Source organism: Coregonus lavaretus (assembly GCF_964263955.1).
Source record: "Coregonus lavaretus genome assembly, contig: HAP1_SCAFFOLD_3065, whole genome shotgun sequence".
NCBI classification, from domain to species: domain Eukaryota; kingdom Metazoa; phylum Chordata; class Actinopteri; order Salmoniformes; family Salmonidae; genus Coregonus; species Coregonus lavaretus.
Genome location: NW_028165619.1, coordinates 23,825 through 43,874, shown reverse-complemented (window position 1 = coordinate 43,874; position 20,050 = coordinate 23,825). Strand labels below are relative to the sequence as shown.

Genomic DNA, 20,050 nt, shown 5'->3' with positions numbered 1-20,050 from the left:
TTGTTTTCCCGAAGTCTTTGTTGATATAGGCAGGCAGTAGATAGCCTATTTTATTATTTACGCCTACCTGCCGTACAGGAGTGTCTCATTCATAAGCGTGGATAAAGATTATACGGCTTGGATCAGTTGGTTCCAGTTAATTTGTTTTTGATTTCATTATACTATTCAAACAGTATTCGGAAATTTCGAGTAGGGGAAGACTTTGGACCTGTTGCTGAAGCATCATTGAAACAGCTTCAGGCAGAGCACACCTCCAGCTGTTTTCATTTCACAATGAACACGAGACACACCATGTAAAATACTCAGTTTTTATTTTAAGGGAGGACATACAACTTAATACAAACAGGATGCAGATGTTTTATGGTTCACATGATTACCGCATGGAAACAGAATGTGTAGAATGGATATAGTTATACAAATCCATGTGTTTTTTAATGTCACTCAAGATGGTGGCAGAATAGAACACTTCAATAGAACACTCCATGTGTTGGTTACTAGTGAGACCTGATATCGCTACCAATCAGGGGGGGGAAATAGTTAATTTCACTTTTCTGTTGTGTTTGTCTCCAACAGGTTTTGTTGCTTGCTATGTATGTTGCAACTTGCCATCGAGTGACCAGTCCCTTTCATAATACATTGTAATGTCCATTCTACTTGTTCTAATTCTACAGTTAGTGCAGGCCTCTTATGCTGCCATGGGGAAGGAGCAGATGGAAGCCCTCTTCAGTTCACAGTCCACTGCTGTCCACCAGCTCTCATCTGGGAGAGGGAACAAAGGACATTGTTGTTAAATGGACCACTCGTATACCATATCATCACATTTTAAGGATCTAACTTTGATTGTGTCTAATAGACCTGTTGATTAAAACGGTATCAGAATTTTATGGTCGTGAAAGAACAGAACTCAATCTTATCATATAACATGCTCACATAACTAAAACCAAGTTGATCTGGGTCCTTCCCAGACTTTTTATGATTTATAGCCTTATTTATCAACAGTCTCAAAGGTAGCATTTCACAATATAACCTGTTATTGATATCACTGTCACTTAGAAAATATTATATTGCTAATACTTAAAAGGTTGTCAATATAGATATGAAATACTGTTTAAAGGTATGAGTCTCACCAATTCTGAACATCTCCAGACAAGCCTGCTTGTCTGTCTGTGTGTCTGGGTGACCGGGCATCCAGTCACTGTAGCCCCAGGCGGACCCGTCGGTCCACTCTGACTGCTCATCCTGCAGGGGTCACAACACACACACACACACACTATTAAAACTCTTGGAAAATGGCTTGTTTACTATTAGACATTCTGATTGGACAAGAGTGAGGGGGTGATGGAATACTGACCTTCACGACTCCACCTAGCCAGGTGAGGACGGGGCTCTTGGTGGCCTTGGTCACCATGGAGACCAGGCGGGAGTGCAGGTCGCCGTTGGTTACGGAGGCCAGGTGTCCGTGAGGGGAGAGAACGCTGCAGGAGGACTGGACGCACACACACACAAATATTAGGACAGCTGTTTGTTTGAGAGAAAAGCGAATGTGACTGACTGGGTGTATATTTCACCTCTGCCTCACTGAAGGTCATTAGTGTGGGGTTGAACTGATAGCAGTGGCCATCGATGACCTCACCAACACACTCTGTCTCTGAGTGAGTCTCAGCCTTAGCTCTCACCAGCCTGTCATCTACAGGGAGAAGGAGAGCAAGCATACTCCGTCAGTACGCAAACATAACACACACAAACTGTACATACACACACACATACTGTACACACACTGTCTGAACTCGTCCACAGAGAAAGGAATGTACACTGGACAGAGAGAAAGAGAATGTACATAGTGTACAAAACATTATGAACTCCTTTCCATGACATAGACTGACCAGATGAATCCAGGTGAAAGCTATGATCCCTAATTGATGTCACTTGTTAAATCCACTTCAATCAGTGTAGATGAAGGGGAGGAGACAGGTTAAATAATTATTTTTAAGCCTTGAAACAATTGAGACATGGATTCTGTATCGGTGCCATTCAGAAGGTGAATGGGCAAGACAAAATATTGAAGTGCCTTTGAACAGGATATGGTAGTAGGTGCCAGGTGCACCGGTTTGTGTCAAGAACTTCAACGCTGCTGGGTTTTTCATGCTCAACAGTTTCCTGTCTGTATCAACAATGGTCCACCACCCAAAGGAAATCAAGCCAATTTGACACAACTGTGGGAAGCATTGGAGTAAACATGGGCCAGCATCCCTGTGGGACACTTTCGACACCTTGTAGAGTCCATGCCCCAACTCAATATTAGGAAGGTGTTCTTAATGTTTTGTACACACAGTGTATATAACCCTAAATACCAATAGTTATTTCATTTTTTAGAGATTACCTTTCCGAAAAATTTAACATTTCAAAGCCGTGTACCTGGTGCCACTCTCCTGTCCATTTCACTGACGTGTTTCTTGACGAGGCCAGTGTTCAGGTCCATGATGAAGCGTCTGGGGGGCTCTGATCCCTGTCTGCGCTCCTCCACTGGAACACTCCTGACCTCAACCTCAGCCTCGACCAGCCTCACATCTACAGGGAGAAAGATAGGGCCACTGAATAAGCAATTCAAGCGGACAGGCTTTTAGAAATGGATATGAATATATATATATATATATATATATAGGTATATAATATATACACTACCAGTCAAAAGTTTGGACACACCTACTCATTCAAGGGTTTGTCTTTATTTTTTAAAAATTGTACATTGTAGAATAATAGTGAAGACATCAAAACTATGAAATAACACATATGGAATCATGTAGTAACCAAAAAAGTGTTAAACAAATGAAAATAGATTTTAGATTCTTCAAAGTAGCCACCCTTTGCCTTGATGACAGCTTTGCACACTCTTGGCATTCTCTCAACCAGCTTCATGAGGAATGCTTTTCCAACAGTTGAAGGAGTTCCCACATATGCTGAGCACTTGTTGGCTGATTTTCCTTCACTCTGTGGTCGAACTCATCCCAAACCATCTCAATTGGGTTGAGGTTGGGTGATTGTGGAGGCCAGGTCATCTGATGCAGCACTCCATCACTCTCCTTCTTGGTCAAATAGCCCTTACACAGCCTGGAGGTGTGTTTTGGGTCATTGTCCTGTTGAAAAACAAATGATAGTTCCACTAAGCGCAAACCAGATGGGATGGCGTATCGCTGCTGAATGTTGTGGTAGCCATGCTGGTTAAGTGTGCCTTGAATTTTAAATAAATTACAGACAGTGTCACCAGCAAAGCACCCCTACACCATCACACCTCCTCCTCCATTCTTCATGGTGGGAACCACACATGCGGAGATCATCCGTTCACCTGCTCTGCGTCTCACAAAGACATGGCGGTTGGAACCAAAAATCTCATATTTGGACTCATCAGACCAAAGGACAGATTTCCACCGGTCTAATGTCCATTGCTCATGTTTCTTGGCCCAAGCAAGTCTCTTCTTCTTATTGGTGTCCTTTAGTAGTGTTTTCTTTGCAGCAATTCAACCATGAAGGCCTGATCCACGCATCTGAACAGTTGATGTTGAGATGTGTCTGTTACTTGAACTCTGTGAAGCATTTATTTGGGCTGCAATCTGAGGTGCAGTTAACTCTAATGAACTTATCCTCTGCAGCAGAGGTAACTCTGGGTCTTCTTTTCCTGTGGCGGTCCTCATGAGAGCCAGTTTCATCATAGCGCTTGATGGTTTTTGCGACTACACTTGAAGAAACTTTCAAAGTTCTTGATATTTTCCGGATTGACTGAACTTCATGTCTTAAAGTAATGATGGACTTTCGTTTCTCTTTGCTTATTTGAGCTGTTCTTGACATAATATGGACTTGGTCTTTTACCAAATAGGGCTATCTTCTGTATACACCCCTGCCTTGTCACAACACAACTGATTGGCTCAAACGCATTAAGAAGGAAAGAAATTCCACAAATTAACTTTTAAGAAGGCACACCTGTTAATTGAAATGCATTCCAGGTGACTACCTCATGATGACTACCTCATGAAGGTCAACATTCACAAGGCCGCAGGGCCAGACGGATTACCAGGACGTGTACTCCGAGCATGCGCTGACCAACTGGCAAGTGTCTTCACTGACATTTTCAACCTCTCCCTGTCTGAGTCTGTAATAACAACATGTTTCAAGCAGACCACCATAGTCCTTGTGCCCAAGAACACTAAGGTAACCTGCCTGAATGACTACCGACCCGTAGCACTCACGTCTGTAGCCATGAAGTGCTTTGAAAGGCTGGTCATGGTTCACATCAACACCATTATCCCAGAAAACCTAGACCCACTACAATTTGCATACCGACCCAACAGATCCACAGATGATGCAATCTCTATTGCGCTCCACACTGCCCTTTCACACCTGGACAAAAGGAACACCTATGTGAGAATGCTATTCATTGACTACAGCGCAGCGTTCAACACCATAGTGCCCTCAAAGCTCATCGCTAAGCTAAGGACCCTGGGACTAAACACCTCCCTCTGCAACTGGATCCTGGACTTCCTGACGGGCCGCCCCCAGGTGGTAAGGGTAGGTAACAACACATCCACCACGCTGATCCTCAACATGTGGGCCCCTCAGGAGTGCGTGCTTAGTCCCCTCCTGTACTCCCTGTTCACTCATGACTGCATGGCCAGGCACGACTCCAACACCATCATTAAGTTTGCAGATGACACAACAGTGGTAGGCCTGATCACCGACAACGACAAGACAGCCTATAGGGAGGAGGTCAGACACCTGGCCGTGTGGTGCCAGGACAACAACCTCTCCCTCAACGTGATCAAGACAAAGAAGAGGACTGAGCACGCCCCCATTCTCATTGACGGGGCTGTAGTGGAGCAGGTTGAGAGCCTCAATTTCCTTGGTGTCCACATCACCAACAAACTAACATGGTCCAAGCACACCAAGACAGTCGTGAAGAGGGCACGACAAAACCTAGGAGTCTGAAAAGATTTGGCATGGGTCCTCAGATCCTCAAAAGGTACTACAGCTGTACCATCGAGAGCATCCTGACTGGTTGCATCACTGCCTGGTATGGCAACTGCTCGGCCTCCAACCGCAAAGCACTACAGATGGTAGTGTGTACGGCCCAGTACATCACTGGGGCCAAGCTTCCTGCCATCCAGGACCTCTATACCAGGCGGTGTCAGAGGAAGGCCCTAAAAATTGTCAAAGACTCCAGCCACCCTAGTCATAGACTGTTCTCTCTGCTACCGCACGGCAAGCGGTACCGGAGCGCCAAGTCTAGGTCCAAGAGGCTTCTAAACAGCTTCTACCCCCAAGCCATAAGACTCCTGAACATCTAATCAAATGGCTACCCAGAGTATTTGCATTGCCCCCCCTTTTATGCTGCTGCTACACTCTGTTTATTATCTATGCATAGTCACTTTAATAACCTACATGTACATATTACCTAAATTACCTCGACTAACCGGTGCCACTGCACATTGACTCGGTACCGGTACCCCCTGTATATAGCCTCGCTATTGTTATTTTTACTGCTGTTCTTTAATCATTTGTAACTTTTATTTCATATTATTTTATATTGTATTTATTTGTGTGATTTTTTTGGTATTCTTTCTTAAAACTGCATTGTTGGTTAAAGGCTTGTAAGTAAGCATTTCACTGTAAGATTTACACCTGTTGCATTCGGCGCATGTGACAAATACAATTTTATTTGATTTGAATAATAAGAAGAGACCTGCTTGGGCCAAGAAACACGAGCAATGGACATTAGACCGGTGGACATTTGTCCTTTGGTCTGTAGTCCAAATTGGAGATTTTTGGTTCCAACCGCCGTGTCTTTGTGAGACACGGTGTGGGTGAACGGATGATCTCCGCACGTGTAGTTCCCACCGTAAAGCATGGAGGAGGAGGTGTTATGGTGTGGGGGTGCTTTGCTGGTGTCACTGTCTGTGATTTATTTAGAATTCAAGGCGCACTTAACCAGCATGGCTACCACAGCATTCTGCAGCGATACGCCATCCCATCTGGTTTGGGCTTAGTGGGTCCATCATTTGTTTTTCAACAGGACAATGACCCAACACACCTCCAGGCTGTGTAAGGGCTATTTTCCCAAGAAGCAGAGTGATGGAGTGCTGCATCAGATGACCTGGCCTCCACAATCCCCCGACCTCAACCCAATTGAGATGGTTTGTGATGAGTCTGATGGGATGAGTCGGATGGCAGTGAAGGTGAAGAGTGAAGGAAAAGCAGCCAACAAGTGCTCAGCATATGTGGGAACTCTTTCAAGACTGTTGGAAAAGCATTCCAGGTGAAGCTGGTTGAGAGAATGCCAAGAGTGTGCAAAGCTGTCATCAAGGCAAAGGGTGGCTATTTGAAGAACCTCACACATAAAATATATTTTGATTTGTTTAACACTTTTTTGGTTACTACATGATTCCATATGTGTTATTTCATCGTTTTGATGTATTCACTATTATTCTACAATGTAGAAAATAGTAAAAACATAAAGAAAAACCCTTGAATGAGTAGGTGTGTCCAAACTTTTGACTGGTGCTGCATATCAAAAAGAAAAACTTCTGTTGTACTTTGGGATCTCTCTCTCTCACCCTGAGGTATCAGTCTATTGCTTCTTTCCATCTGTCCAACAGGCCTGATGATGCGTCCGCTCCTGATGTCTACCAGAGTTTTCTGGGAGTTTTCGGTTCCCTGTCTGTACTCATCCACAGAGGGAGGAGTGCACACTGGAGAGAGACAATATATCAAACCCTAAATGTAATTTTTTTTAAATAAACGTCATTTTCCTAGGAGATTCACATTTCAGGATAATGTAACATTTCAAAGCCCTGTACCTGGTGCAACTCTCCTGTCCATCTCACTGATGTGTTCCTTGACGAGGCCGGTGTTCAGGTCCATGATGAAGCGTCTGGAGGGCTCTGTTCCCTGTCTGCGCTCCTCCACTGGAACGCTCCGGGGCAGAACATCAGCCCTCACCCATCCTCCCACTCTCCTCTGGACTGGGACTGGGACCTCCATAGGCTCTGGATAGGAAATAAATGGGTTAAGTGCTCAAGAACGTTTTAGTATATTCTCTCTCTCTTACACATAAACACACACACACACACATAAACACACACTCTCTCACCCTGAGGTGTCAGTTTCATGCTTCTCGCCATCTCTCCAACAGGTTTGATTATGCGTCCGCTCCTGATGTCCACCAGAGTTTTCTGGGAGTTCTCGGTTCCCTGTCTGAACTCATCCACAGAGGGAGGAACGTACACTGGAGAGAGAGAAATATACAGACACAATATCTGTTACACTGTTTTCAGCAATATCAGTTACACTGTTCTCAGCTATTTCTGTTACACTGTTTTCAGCAATATCAGTTACACTGTTTTCAGCAATATCTGTTACACTGTTTTCAGCAATATTAGTTACACTGTTTTCAGCAATATCTGTTACACTGTTTTCAGCAATATCTGTTACACTGTTTTCACCAATATCTGTTACACTGTTTTCAGCAATATTAGTTACACTGTTTTCAGCAAGCATTGGCTTCCATAGCGAATGTCTGTAGGACTGCCAGAAAAGCTGTGCTTACTGTGTCCCACTCTCCTGTCCATCTCGCTGATGTGTTCCTTGACGAGGCCGGTGTTCAGGTCCATGATGAAGCGTCTGGAGGGCTCTGTTCCCTGTCTGCGCTCCTCCACTGGGACACTCTGGGGCAGAACATCAGCCCTCACCCATCCTCCCACTCTCCTCTGGACTGGGACTGGGACCTTCATAGGCTCTGGATAGGAAATAAATGGGTTAAGTGCTCAAGAACGTTTTAGTATATTCTCTCTCTCTTACACATAAACACACACTCTCTCACCCTGAGGTGTCAGTTTCATGCTTCTCGCCATCTCTCCAACAGGTTTGATTATGCGTCCGCTCCTGATGTCCACCAGAGTTTTCTGGGAGTTCTCGGTTCCCTGTCTGAACTCATCCACAGAGGGAGGAACGTACACTGGAGAGAGAGAAATATACAGACACAATATCTGTTACACTGTTTTCAGCAATATCAGTTACACTGTTCTCAGCTATTTCTGTTACACTGTTTTCAGCAATATCAGTTACACTGTTTTCAGCAATATCTGTTACACTGTTTTCAGCAATATTAGTTACACTGTTTTCAGCAATATCTGTTACACTGTTTTCAGCAATATCTGTTACACTGTTTTCAGCTAAATCCGTTACACTGTTTTCAGCAATATCTGTTACACTGTTTTCAGCAAAATCTGTTACACTGTTTTCAGCAATATCTGTTACACTGTTTTCAGCAATATCTGTTACACTGTTTTCACCAATATCCGTTACACTGTTTTCAGCAAGCATTAGCTTCCATAGCGAATGTCTGTAGGACTGCCAGAAAAGCTGTGCTTACTGTGTCCCACTCTCCTGTCCATCTCGCTGATGTGTTCCTTGACGAGGCCGGTGTTCAGGTCCATGATGAAGCGTCTGGAGGGCTCTGTTCCCTGTCTGCGCTCCTCCACTGGGACACTCCGGGGCAGAACCAGGACCTTGCGATCCTGAAGCCTACCTCTAGGGGGTGCCACTACATGATCCCTCACTGGGACACTCCGGGGCAAAACCAGGACCTTGTGATCCTGAAGCCTACCTCTAGGGGGTGCCACTACATCATCCCTCAGTGGGGCAGCATGGAGACCTGGGGGGACACAACATACAATCAGTAAATATTATCATCTGGAGCAAAAGTGGGGGAAGGCATGGTCAGATTCATACATACACACACTTGCAAAAAGGCACATACTCGTGCACGCACACACATGCACACGGGCACACACATACCCTATATGCATGCATGCCAGCACACAAACACACTGTCCTTGAACTTTGACCTTGGTATCCAAAGCATGAGCTTATTTTGATCAGATAAGAACATACATAGAGAAGGAACCGCTGCCCTATTTGTACAATTATTAACCACTGTGCCAGACAAATTGTCTAACATGATAAGAATTTATTGTAACAAAGTCCAAAAGAGCTAAATCAATGTCAAGAATAAGTCCAAAGTTACAGTACATTGATATGATGAAATGTAGTAATTTTGCACAAGCAGTAATAAACTGTAATATTTCAGTTATTCAAAATGTCAGGAATCTCGTCTGTCAAAAGAAAAGAAAGATTCAAAACTTTCAGATTCTTACTTGATAAAGCCAGGAGCAGCAACGTAAACGTCAACATCCTGTGAACTAGACAAGTAGCAAAGAAGAGAAAAAATGGATGAGAGAGAATAGGTACACTGATGGTGTACACACACCTGTCTAAATGTATATACCGTATCTACCTAACACAGGCAGGTAATCTCACCTGTTTGTTGTAGGGTGAATGCAGCTGTCCTAGTGCTCTGTGGCTGTTCTCAATTTAAAAATCTCATTGTTTCTCTTACCTTTTAGTCCAAGCACCTCTGCTCAGTTCCTGTCGAGCTTACCAGTGCCTTAGCCTCTCCCCTCACTTAGATAATGTTTTAAAATGTGTCCATTTAACATTGAGTTCTAAGTACTTGAGTAGCTAGCCTACGTTGACTGTGTATATGTGTGTCTGGGTCAAAGACTGTGTCAAATACGTCTTCCTTTTAGAAATAATATATATACTGTATAAATGCCATTTAGCAGACGCTCAGTCTGTGTGTCCTTATGTGTGTGTCTGTGTATCTTTGTTTGTGTGTATTGAGTGTGCGTAGTTGTATTTCACTTACCTGTATGGTGATGGTCTGAACAGGTGGAGGTCTGAACACTATGGAGACTCAGAAAGTCATCTGAGGAAGGATTGAGACTCACTGGTCAATAAGTATTCATCTGTAGCAATAAAGATTATAAGGGGCGTATACTCTCTGATATTAACACAAACAGTTCAAGAAGTTGGGAAACAGTGGCACTCCCATTCAAAAAATAATAAAAATGACAAAAAGACGTCACCTCATTTCACCTTTTTATAAAGATTTTGGAGTGCCGCCGTATCCCAATGTTCTTGAACTTGGGATTTTATTGGAAGTCATTGTCACATATGGCAGAGCACCCAGCTAATAAAGCAAGATAGCGCACCTGTTACCCACTCCACACTAACAAGAACAGTATTGATTGATTCTGTTTTTTTATATCAGTAACATTTGATCAAATCACTTTATTCCATTTCAAATTTGCCCTGTGTAAACCACTAAAATGATTATAACACATATCTGATATGATACACCATATAGGATCTTATGTATCAATGGAAAAGGAGACTTGTGGTAGTTAAGTTTTCCCATAATGAGTTTTGAGTAATAATTTCCCTTTCAGCTCATATGCAGATTTTGAGGATAAGAGTACTTTTCAAGACCACAGTAGACAACTTTTAAACTTTAAAAAAAATAATCATGCACTGGCATTTGGATACATAATGGAATACATGATATAATACATTTGGATACATGAAAACTATTCACTGCCCCGAACGTGACCCCAAGAAAACTCTTGTGATTGGTCACGTAAGATCATGTGAGAGTGCAGTGTTCCAGGAAGTTATTCTGAGACCCTTAAATAAAAATGTAAAACCTTCCGCTTTGCCTTTGAAATAGCCCAGAAGTTAAGCTTATTTTATTGAAACAAATTAGAGATAAATCGGGGATTTCAGGTTTGATCGTGAAGCAGTATGCTGTATGGCCTCCATATAGCAGTAGCTAAGGTGTTATGTAATAAACGTGACACCGACCGAGCAGCCGTGTCTTGTGGTTATGCAAAAGCCTAGATATAGCCATTTTAGCTAACGTTAGCTTGTCAGTACTGTATCGGACTCTTCTCCGTCGTTTAAGCTATATTTTGAACGTCATCTCCAAGCAATGGCTCTGGTGACATCGGCAAGAAGACTATTTCATGTTTCGTTACGAGAAAGTTCTCTACGTCGAGCAGAAACACTAATTTCAGCAACAAACACAACGTCGGGGAACTTATCATTGGCCGGTCAGAAAAGGGCCTGCATTCGTGTAAGGGATTTAAGCACCAACACACAACCTCTCAGGTAAGGAATGGTGTCCTCTATCATGTCCCCAAACTTACTTAGCATGCTAGCTATAAAGGGATCCACGATTAGTTAGGCGACTTCTTGCTAGCTAGTTAGATAGTTAGCCATATTGGCTACCTTCGCTAGCTAACGTTAGCTAGATAGCCTTCAGTTATTGGCTTATTTGATGATAACTTCAGCAGAAAGGCTTGTTGCGTAATCATTCTGGCAGTGTTGGTACTCAATTTATTTGACCCAACCAACTAACGTTAGGTAGCTATCATTTCTTAGAACTGTGTTTAATCATAACTTGCAAACTGTCTGTCTCTGTGTGTGTGTGTGTGTCTGTCTCTCTGTGTGTGTGTGTGTCTGTCTCTGTGTGTGTGTGTGTCTGTCTCTGTGTGTGTGTGTGTCTGTCTCTGTGTGTGTGTGTGTCTGTCTCTGTGTGTGTGTCTGTCTCTGTGTGTGTGTGTGTGTGTGTGTGTGTGTGTCTGTCTCTGTGTGTGTGTGTCTGTCTCTGTGTGTGTGTGTCTGTCTCTGTGTGTGTCTCTGTCTCAGTGTGTGTGTCTGTCTCTGTGTGTGTGTCTGTCTCTGTGTGTGTGTGTCTGTCTCTGTGTGTGTGTGTGTGTGTGTCTGTCTCTGTGTGTGTGTGTCTGTCTCTGTGTGTGTGTGTGTCTGTCTCTGTGTGTGTGTGTGTCTGTCTCTGTGTGTGTGTGTGTGTCTGTCTCTGTGTGTGTGTGTGTGTCTGTCTCTGTGTGTGTGTGTCTGTCTCTGTGTGTGTGTCTGTCTCTGTGTGTGTGTCTGTCTCTGTGTGTGTGTCTGTCTCTGTGTGTGTGTCTGTCTCTGTGTGTGTGTCTGTCTCTTAGGGGTGGGCGGTATACCAGTATGAATGTGAATACCGGTATGACGTTGTGCCATGATATGGATTTTGCCATATCGTGCATATCATGATAAATTAATGTATGAAATAAGGCGTTTTTGTTTCGTTCAAAATGTATGTCGAGTGATACAGCCTAGTGGGCTAGTTCAAATTGTTTATTTTACTAGAAACATAGCCTTTTTTAGCAAAGAAAAAACTAGAAGCATGGACGTTACACGCGATCTGCCTGCCAATCAAAGTCAACAAACAAGCATGCGCAACTGCAGAGTAAACTAACATTTAGTGAAGTAAACTCCTTTCGTTAGCAAAGGTGTCAGAAAATGTTATTTGCTCTGATTCATGTGCAGTGTTAATGAGTCTCCAGTCATTTAGCTCACGTAGCAGACAAGACCTGCTTTATGAGGTGCTACAAACCAATTGCAGGATTAAACAGATGGGTATTCAGATAAGATTTACATGGGTTCCAGCTCATGTGGGGGTGGAGGGGAACGAGGCAGTAGATGAACAGGCTAAACAAGCACTTAGTAGTGGGGATGTTGATGTTGAAGTTTCAATGAGCAAGGCAGAGGCAAAAAGACTGAAATATACAGTGATGGTGCAGAGATGGCAGGAGCAGTGGAATGGAAATAATAAGGGAAGGCATTTATTTCAAGTACAGAGGAAAGTCGGGGAGGGGAGATGGCAGGAAGGGACAGAAGAGAGGAGGCTATTTTTACAAGATTAAGGGTGGGACACAGCCAGTTGAATAAGACATTAAACGTGATAGGAAAGCATCCATCAGGAAAGTGTGATTATTGTCAGGAAACAGAGACTGTGGAGCATGTATTGCTACAGTGTGGGCAGTATCAGAGGGAAAGAGAGAGGATGAGATTTAGTATGAGGGAGAAGGGGATACAGGAAATTAGTTTAAAGAGTATATTGAGTAGAACGTCATTAGATATAGTCTCAAATATTTTGTTATCTTTTTTAAGAGAAACGGGGTTGGCAGGTAAGATTTAGTGTATCCATGTCGCTGGCCCACACTCCAGTACGGTAGGTGGCGGTAATGCACCATAACGTTGGATGCCAACTGCCGATAAACCCCACTGAAGAAGAAGAAGGTGTCAGAAAATCAAGCATTGAGGATGACTGAAGAGTGAGGAAAATAACGCTATTGAGGTTGATTTGCAGGACGACGAAGAATTGGTTCGAAAAAAGGGGGCATCCTCTGTCGTTTGGAACTGACAAGAAGAGCAATAAGTGGAATGAGATAACGAGTGCAATTACGTATCACATAGCGAAAGACATGGAACTAATTCAAACTGTGGAGAAAGACGGTTTCAGAAAGTTGATTCGAACTCTAGATACAAGATCCGGAGCCGTAAATACTTCAGCAAAACATGTCTGCCAGAACTCTACACAGAATGTCGGGACAGATTTGCCAACGAAATCCGTAACGCTGCATTCTTCTCTACCACTGCCGACGTCAAGCGGGACCACAGAGCCATACATTATCCTTACGATTCATTACATTGACGACAACTGGAAGCTGCAAAGCAAATGCCTTCAGGCGTCTTATTTCCCAGACGACCACACCGGAGAAATAATTGCAGCTGGGCTGAGGGAGGCACTTTCATCCTGGGGGTTGAAAGAGTCGCGTCAAGTATGTATGACTACCGACAAAGCATCGACAAAGCATTGGAGCTGAACAAATGGACAAGACTAGGGTGTTTCAGACACAGGCTACACATTGCTATTGGTAAGTTTCAACGTCCAAAACACAGAAAAATAACGTCACTTAAAAACAACAACATAAAATGCAGAGTAACTATTGTATTCCTTATCTCCTCTGTTTAAAGTTAGAGCTGACTACACTGCCTGGTCCTACTTATACGTTAAGCCGGATATATACAGCTATGCAAATCTAGAATATCTGTAATTTGTAAATGTGTGCAATATCCAAACATTACATGGATTACATTGCTTTTATTTATAATTGATACATTAGCCAATGGTTTCAATATATTCATCTAACCTCTCTCTTTCAATAATAAATAGCCTACTCAATAAATGATCCCGTTTTCTAAAGCAACATAGCTCTCTTAATCACAACAGTTGTAAATCTATAGATGGATTTCATTTGTAATCATGTCCAGTGTCCATGCTGTAAATTGTTGTAATTACAGCAGATGCTATGTTATTTCTATTGAATAATTGTGATTCATATGTAGTTATTTTTCACCTTTTTATTTTGCAGAGAGGAGTGTCCAAAATGAACCTCGGGTTTCCCGGGCCACAGGAGTGTGCAAGAAAGTGGTCAGCACATTTTCCTATAGTTGGAAGAAGCAGAAGGCCCTGACAAGTGCACAGGATAAACTGAGCCTGCCCCTCCACAAGCTCATCACGGAATCCCCAACAAGGTGGGGATCTCGACTGCAGATGATGGAAAGTCCTGGAGCAGGAAAAGACCATCACACAAGTCCTGGCAGCAGACAAAAAAACACAGCACCTTGCACCCTCCTGGGAAGACATTGAGGTCTTTGAATCTATCACGGCAGCACTTAAGCCCCTCCAGGATTTCACAGATGCCCTGTCAGGAGAGACATATGTGAGTGTGTCCTATCTGAAGCCGTTTGTTCAACATGGAGGTTCTGAATTCAAATGAGGGCGAAGCCAAACTGACCGCAGAGATTAAGATGAGGGTCCTCAATTACCTGAATGACAAATACACCGACCCTGAAACAGATGAGCTGCTCACCATGGCTACCTTTCTGGACCCAAGGTTCAAGACCACCTACATGACCACTGAGAAGCTGGTGGAGGTGAAGGTGAGAGCTGCCTCCGAGACAGACGCCCTCCTGGTAGGGAACACAGCCGTGGGAGACTTCTCTTTTGAAGAGGACCAGAGTGAGAGAGAGAAAGAAGCTGCCACTGTGCCACAATCAGCAAAGAAGTCCGAGAAGAGCCTTGGGAGCTTCTTTAAGAAAACTAGTAGTGCACCTGCCTTAAGAACCCAGAGACAGGTCATCGAGCAAGAGCTGGACAGCTACACTCTGATGATGGCAGCAGATAGTGAGGCTGATCCTTTGGAGTGGTGGCGAGTTCACGCATCCAACTTCCCACAATTGAGTTGTCTGACAAAGAAATACTTATGCATCTCTGCCACAAGTTTGCCTTCTGAGAGAGCATTTAGCAATGGGGGCAATGTGATCACATGCCACAGGGCAACTTTGAAGCCAGAAAGTGTCAATAGGCTGGTGTTCCTGGCACAGAACTTGTGAAGAGGGAGGCAGTGACTTGTTACATGCTGAACTGAGAAACATACAGACTGTCTGGTTAATGCTTGAAGTTAATTTGAAAAGGTTTACAAGTTGAATTCATAATGACCGGTGTTATGCTGTAAAAAGACTGCACTTATATTTGGCAGGAAAAAGTTTACATCCTGAGTACTAAATATTTTTTTATTAAATGTTATTGCATATTTATTTAACTCATACCTTTATGTTTCATGTTTGCACAGGTTTACCACAGAAGTAAAACAAATACTACTACTACTACTTTTACAAATGTGCAATGCCCCCTTTCTGTTTCTATAAGGTTAAAAGCAATATTTAGTAATTTATTAACTTTGAAGGCTCATAAAATGTAAAAACATTTTTTACAGTATATCGTTATATTATATCGTTATCGTCTGGACAGTGGAAAATATCGTGATATGAATTTTTGTTCATATCGCCCACCCCTACTGTCTCTGTGTGTGTGTGTCTGTCTCTGTGTCTGTCTCTGTGTGTGTGTGTGTCTGTCTCTGTGTGTGTGTGTCTGTCTCTGTGTGTGTGTGTGTGTGTCTGTCTCTGTGTGTGTGTCTGTCTCTGTGTGTGTGTGTGTCTGTCTCTGTGTGTGTGTGTCTGTCTCTCTGTGTGTGTGTCTGTCTCTGTGTGTGTGTGTGTCTCTGTGTGTGTGTGTCTGTCTCTGTGTGTGTGTGTCTGTCTCTGTGTGTGTGTGTGTCTGTCTCTGTGTGTGTGTGTGTGTCTGTCTCTGTGTGTGTGTGTGTCTGTCTCTGTGTGTGTGTGTCTGTCTCTGTGTGTGTGTGTCTGTCTCTGTGTCTGTCTCTGTGTGTGTCTGTGTGTGTGTCTGTGTGTGTGTCTGTGTGTGTGTCTGTGTGTGTGTCTGTCTCTGTGTGTGTGTCTGTCTCTGTGTGTGTGTCTGTCTCTCTGTGTGTGTCTGTCTCTCTGTGTGTGTCTGTCTCTCTGTGTGTGTCTGTCTCTCTGTGTGTGTGTCTGTCTCTGTGTGTGTGTCTGTCTCTGTGTGTGTGTCTGTCTCTGTGTGTGTGTCTGTCTCTGTGTGTGTGTCTGTCTCTGTGTGTGTGTCTGTCTCTGTGTGTGTGTGTGTGTGTGTTTGTCTGTCTCTGTGTGTGTGTGTCTGTCTCTGTGTGTGTGTGTGTGTCTGTCTCTCTGTGTGTGTGTGTCTGTCTCTGTGTGTGTGTGTCTGTCTCTGTGTGTGTGTGTCTGTCTCTGTGTGTGTGTGTCTGTCTCTGTCTGTGTGTCTGTCTCTGTGTCTGTCTCTGTGTGTGTCTGTAGAAGGATTACTTGAAGGATTACTTGATCCTATCCCAGTTATTCCTTAAAGAGGTGGGGTTTCAAATGTCTCCGGAAGGTGTTGAGTAACCTTATGTAAATGTCATCATTTGAAAATCATGTGCAAATAAATTAATTTGCAAACTGTCACCATTGTACAGCTAGGTACAACTGACTGATCAGTCTGGCAGATAAGTGCCATCAAACCAGGGCTCTGTTCAGGATCTCTAAACAGTTGTTGGACCACAACATTCCTGGATTGCTTGTGGGACTAGTTACTCACTGTGGAGTACGGAACGACTGTGTGGAAATATTGTGCAACACATCTAGGTATAGCTGTCAAAGGTCAAGCCATAGGATCTGTGTGCAGAAACCAGACTTGACCGCTCGGAGGTACGCCTTAAAAAATGGCCTAGCTGTACATTCGCAACAGAAGTCCTGAGAGGCGGTTACCAAGTCTATGGGAGTTACCCATTTCCTGCATACAAAGCAAAGTCCTTGAGAATCTGGAAAGTGTTATGTTAATCTAATATATTTCCAATCCCAGCATAACCACAGCTTCTGTCTGTAATTGCCCTCTTGTGTCTGTTCCTGTGCAGAGCTGACAATAAGGTGACGGTCCACTTCATCAACCGAGATGGAGAGAAGATCTCTGTCAAAGGCTCTCCTGGAGACTCTCTCCTAGATGTCATTATTGACCAGGACCTTGATTTTGATGGGTTCGGTGAGTTGGGTTACATTTAATGTCGAATTCAAATGGTTGTTTATTGTAGGTTTCGCCTGCTCTCTCACACACTCAGTGGTATTTTTTGATCTCGCTCTTTCTCTGTGTCTGTCTCTCTGTGTCTGTCTGTCTCTCTGTTTGTCTGTCTGTCTGTCAGGCGCATGTGAGGGGACGCTGGCCTGTTCTACCTGTCACCTGATCTTTGAGGAAGACGTGTATAACAAGCTGGGCCCAGTGACTGACGAGGAGATGGACATGCTGGACCTGGCATACGGACTCACGGACACGTGAGAGACACACACAAATTGGTGGCCCATTGATTGGACACACAAGTGAAATTACACACACACACACACACACACACACACACATTGCCACCAGTGTAACCAGAGTGTTATGCTGTTCAGCCTTGATTTATGAGATGAGGAGATAATCATTGTGAGGAACAAGAACAGAGGGATAAACAACCGTGCACATGCCTTCTACTGTCGCTAGCCTGCTTTCCAACCAATCGGAAGGGGATTTGAGTTCTGTATTACTGTTGCAGGTTTAGGCAGAGCAAGGTGAGAAGGGTGACAGTCATGATCTCACTAATCATATTAGCGGAGTGTTGACTGAACCCCTTGTGACACTGGCTCACTTCACTTATGTTGACCCAAAACGTTACCCCCTAAACACAGGTCTTGAATAAGATTACCTCCTCACTCTCCAACTTCAATTATCCACTTCCTCTTGATTTCAAGTGGATCCATTTAGGTTAGGTCATAGTATTGTGAAGCTTTTATTAAATATGTTTGTCATAATCCTCTTTTTTTTTTTTTTTTTTTTCTGACAGGTCCCGCCTGGGTTGCCAGATCTGCCTGACCAGGTCCCTGGACGGCATGACGGCGAGGGTGCCTGAGAGTGTGGCAGACATCCGACAGAGTGGAGACGGATCCTCATAATGGCAACCCCAGACCAGAGGAATAGATATACTGAAATTTGCCCCATGTTGGTACCACATGTCCCAAATCAATGCTTTATTTCAACACTAGCATGACCAAATATTGCTAAATTCTAAGTGGTATGCTGTTATGAATATTGGAATGGAAGACGCTGTATTTATAGAAATTATAATTATAACATTTTATTGAGTCCCCATCATCACAGTTTTACATTCACTTTATACAGGGAACAATGGGAAAGTTGGCAAATAATTCCTAACTAAGCAAATGTTTCTGTGTAAAGCAGGTTCTGGAGAATAGAAGAAAGTTTAGATGGAAGTCTCTAATCACCCCCTCTCCCATATACTGAACAATAAATATAAATGCAACATGCAACAATTTCAAAGATTTTACTGAGTTACAGTTGATATGAGGAAATAAGTCAATTGAAATAAATTAATTAGGCCCAAATCTATGGATTTCACATGACTGGGAATACAGATATGCATCTGTTGGTCAAAGATACCTTATAGAAAATGGGCCTCAGGATCTCGTCACAGTATTTCTGTGCATTCAAATTGCCATCGATAAAATGCAATTGGGTTTGTTGTCCGTAGCTTATGCCTACTCATACCATAACCCCACCGCCACCATGGGGCACTCTGTTCACAACATTGACATCAGCAAACCGCTGGACCACACAATGCCATACACATGGTCTGCGGTTGTTAGGCCGGTTGGACGTACTGCCAAATTCTCTAAAATAATGTTGGAGGTGGCTTATTGTAGAGAAATGAACATTCAATTCTCTGGCAACAGCTCTGGTGGACATTCCTGCAGTCAGCATGCCAATTGCACGCTCCCTCAAAACTTGAAACATCTGTGGCATTGTGTTGTGTGACAACTGCACATTTTAGTGGCCTTTTATTGTCCCCAGCACAAGATGCACCTGTGTAAAGATCATGCTGTTTAATCAGCTTCTTGATATGCCACACCTGTCAGGTGGATGGATTATCTTGGCAAAGGATAAATGCTCACTAACAGGGATGTAAACAAATGTGTGCACAACATTTGAGAGAAATAAGCTTTTTGTGCATATGGAACATTTCTGGGATCTTTTATTTCAGCTCATGAAACATGGGACCAACACTTTACATGTTGCATTAAAAATGTTGTTCAGTGTAGATGTTTTCCAGTGAATGTAAGGGGTTATGATCACTTTCATAGTCCACTACCTCCCTGGTGAGTACTTAGAAATAACACAGTCAAATAGTTGTTTTTTATGCTATTACCAATACGCGTTACCAATTGTATTTAATTCTTTAAAATAAGTACCAAAAAGTGCTGCTTGTCACCATGTAGTTTCTGAGTAAATACCAGCTGAAACAGGATTGTAAAGTCACCCATCCAGACTTCAGAATGACCCATTAATTTGTCCAGAGGCAAGACTGGTTAGGATGCCTTACCTTGTAGTTTCTATGGCCACCCTAGCCTTTGTTTTATGAAGTCGTGTACCCTTACTGTCTTTAGTGTTGACCTACCACTCATGTAACTAAATATTAATTTCATTTTCCACGATTGTAAATAGCACTCATCTGTGTATAGTCAGAGAAATGCTGTATTAAAATAGACTATTTCTAATGAATCTGACTCTTCTCTGTCTGTCCCATGTCCTGTTGTTGGCTCTGAAGAGAAATGACCCTTAAGGGAATATACTGTTGAATTATTATACTAACATTATGTATTGCACAATCATGGAAAATGGGTTATCCAACATGTTTTTTAATGAGAAAGTTACACACAGCAGGAAGGGATATTACTTCAGTCTTTCATACTCTTCACTCATCTTGGGAATGTATACTGAACAAAAATATAAACGCAACAATTACAAAGATTTTACTGAGCTACAGTTCATATGATGAAATCCGTCAAT

General features: G+C 43.1%; 2 protein-coding genes across 2 annotated transcripts; one reads left to right on the top strand and one right to left on the bottom strand.

Annotated features, from left to right (window-relative positions):
• Positions 1–308: 308 nt before the first annotated feature.
• Positions 309–9,470, bottom strand: LOC311115668 (uncharacterized protein). The gene is made up of 13 exons (XM_084190825.1): positions 9,446–9,470; positions 9,204–9,248; positions 8,420–8,701; positions 7,868–8,002; positions 7,595–7,783; positions 7,139–7,273; positions 6,846–7,034; positions 6,603–6,737; positions 2,416–2,568; positions 1,569–1,687; positions 1,352–1,486; positions 1,128–1,239; positions 309–759 (listed from the first exon to the last, which is right to left on the bottom strand). Exons 2-13 carry the CDS (start codon positions 9,238–9,240, stop codon positions 686–688), a joined length of 1,695 nt encoding a protein of 564 aa, XP_084046951.1. The 5' UTR covers positions 9,241–9,248; positions 9,446–9,470; the 3' UTR covers positions 309–685.
• A 1,091-nt stretch (positions 9,471–10,561) lies between these two features.
• Positions 10,562–19,762, top strand: LOC311115669 (adrenodoxin-like). Its single transcript, XM_084190826.1, has 4 exons — positions 10,562–11,055; positions 17,070–17,194; positions 17,352–17,481; positions 18,030–19,762. The coding sequence occupies exons 1-4, from the start codon at positions 10,877–10,879 to the stop codon at positions 18,136–18,138; spliced, it is 543 nt and encodes a 180-aa protein (XP_084046952.1). The 5' UTR covers positions 10,562–10,876; the 3' UTR covers positions 18,139–19,762.
• The last annotated feature ends 288 nt before the right edge of the window (positions 19,763–20,050 follow it).

What these genes read in the sequence shown, in the direction of transcription:
- LOC311115669 (XM_084190826.1), top strand. Translation starts at nt 10,877, where the DNA reads ATGGCTCTGGTGACATCGGCAAGAAGACTATTTCATGTTTCGTTACGA. An exon ending in ACCAACACACAACCTCTCAG is followed by an intron (nt 11,056 to 17,069) that starts GTAAGGAATGGT and finishes GTTCCTGTGCAG; the next exon opens with AGCTGACAATAAGGTGACGG. An exon ending in GCATACGGACTCACGGACAC is followed by an intron (nt 17,482 to 18,029) that starts GTGAGAGACACA and finishes TTTTTCTGACAG; the next exon opens with GTCCCGCCTGGGTTGCCAGA.
- LOC311115668 (XM_084190825.1), bottom strand. Translation starts at nt 9,240, where the DNA reads ATGTTGACGTTTACGTTGCTGCTCCTGGCTTTATCAA. An exon ending in GGACAGGAGAGTGGGACACA is followed by an intron (nt 8,003 to 8,419) that starts GTAAGCACAGCT and finishes CTCTCTCTCCAG; the next exon opens with TGTACGTTCCTCCCTCTGTG. An exon ending in CATGAAACTGACACCTCAGG is followed by an intron (nt 7,784 to 7,867) that starts GTGAGAGAGTGT and finishes TTTCCTATCCAG; the next exon opens with AGCCTATGAAGGTCCCAGTC.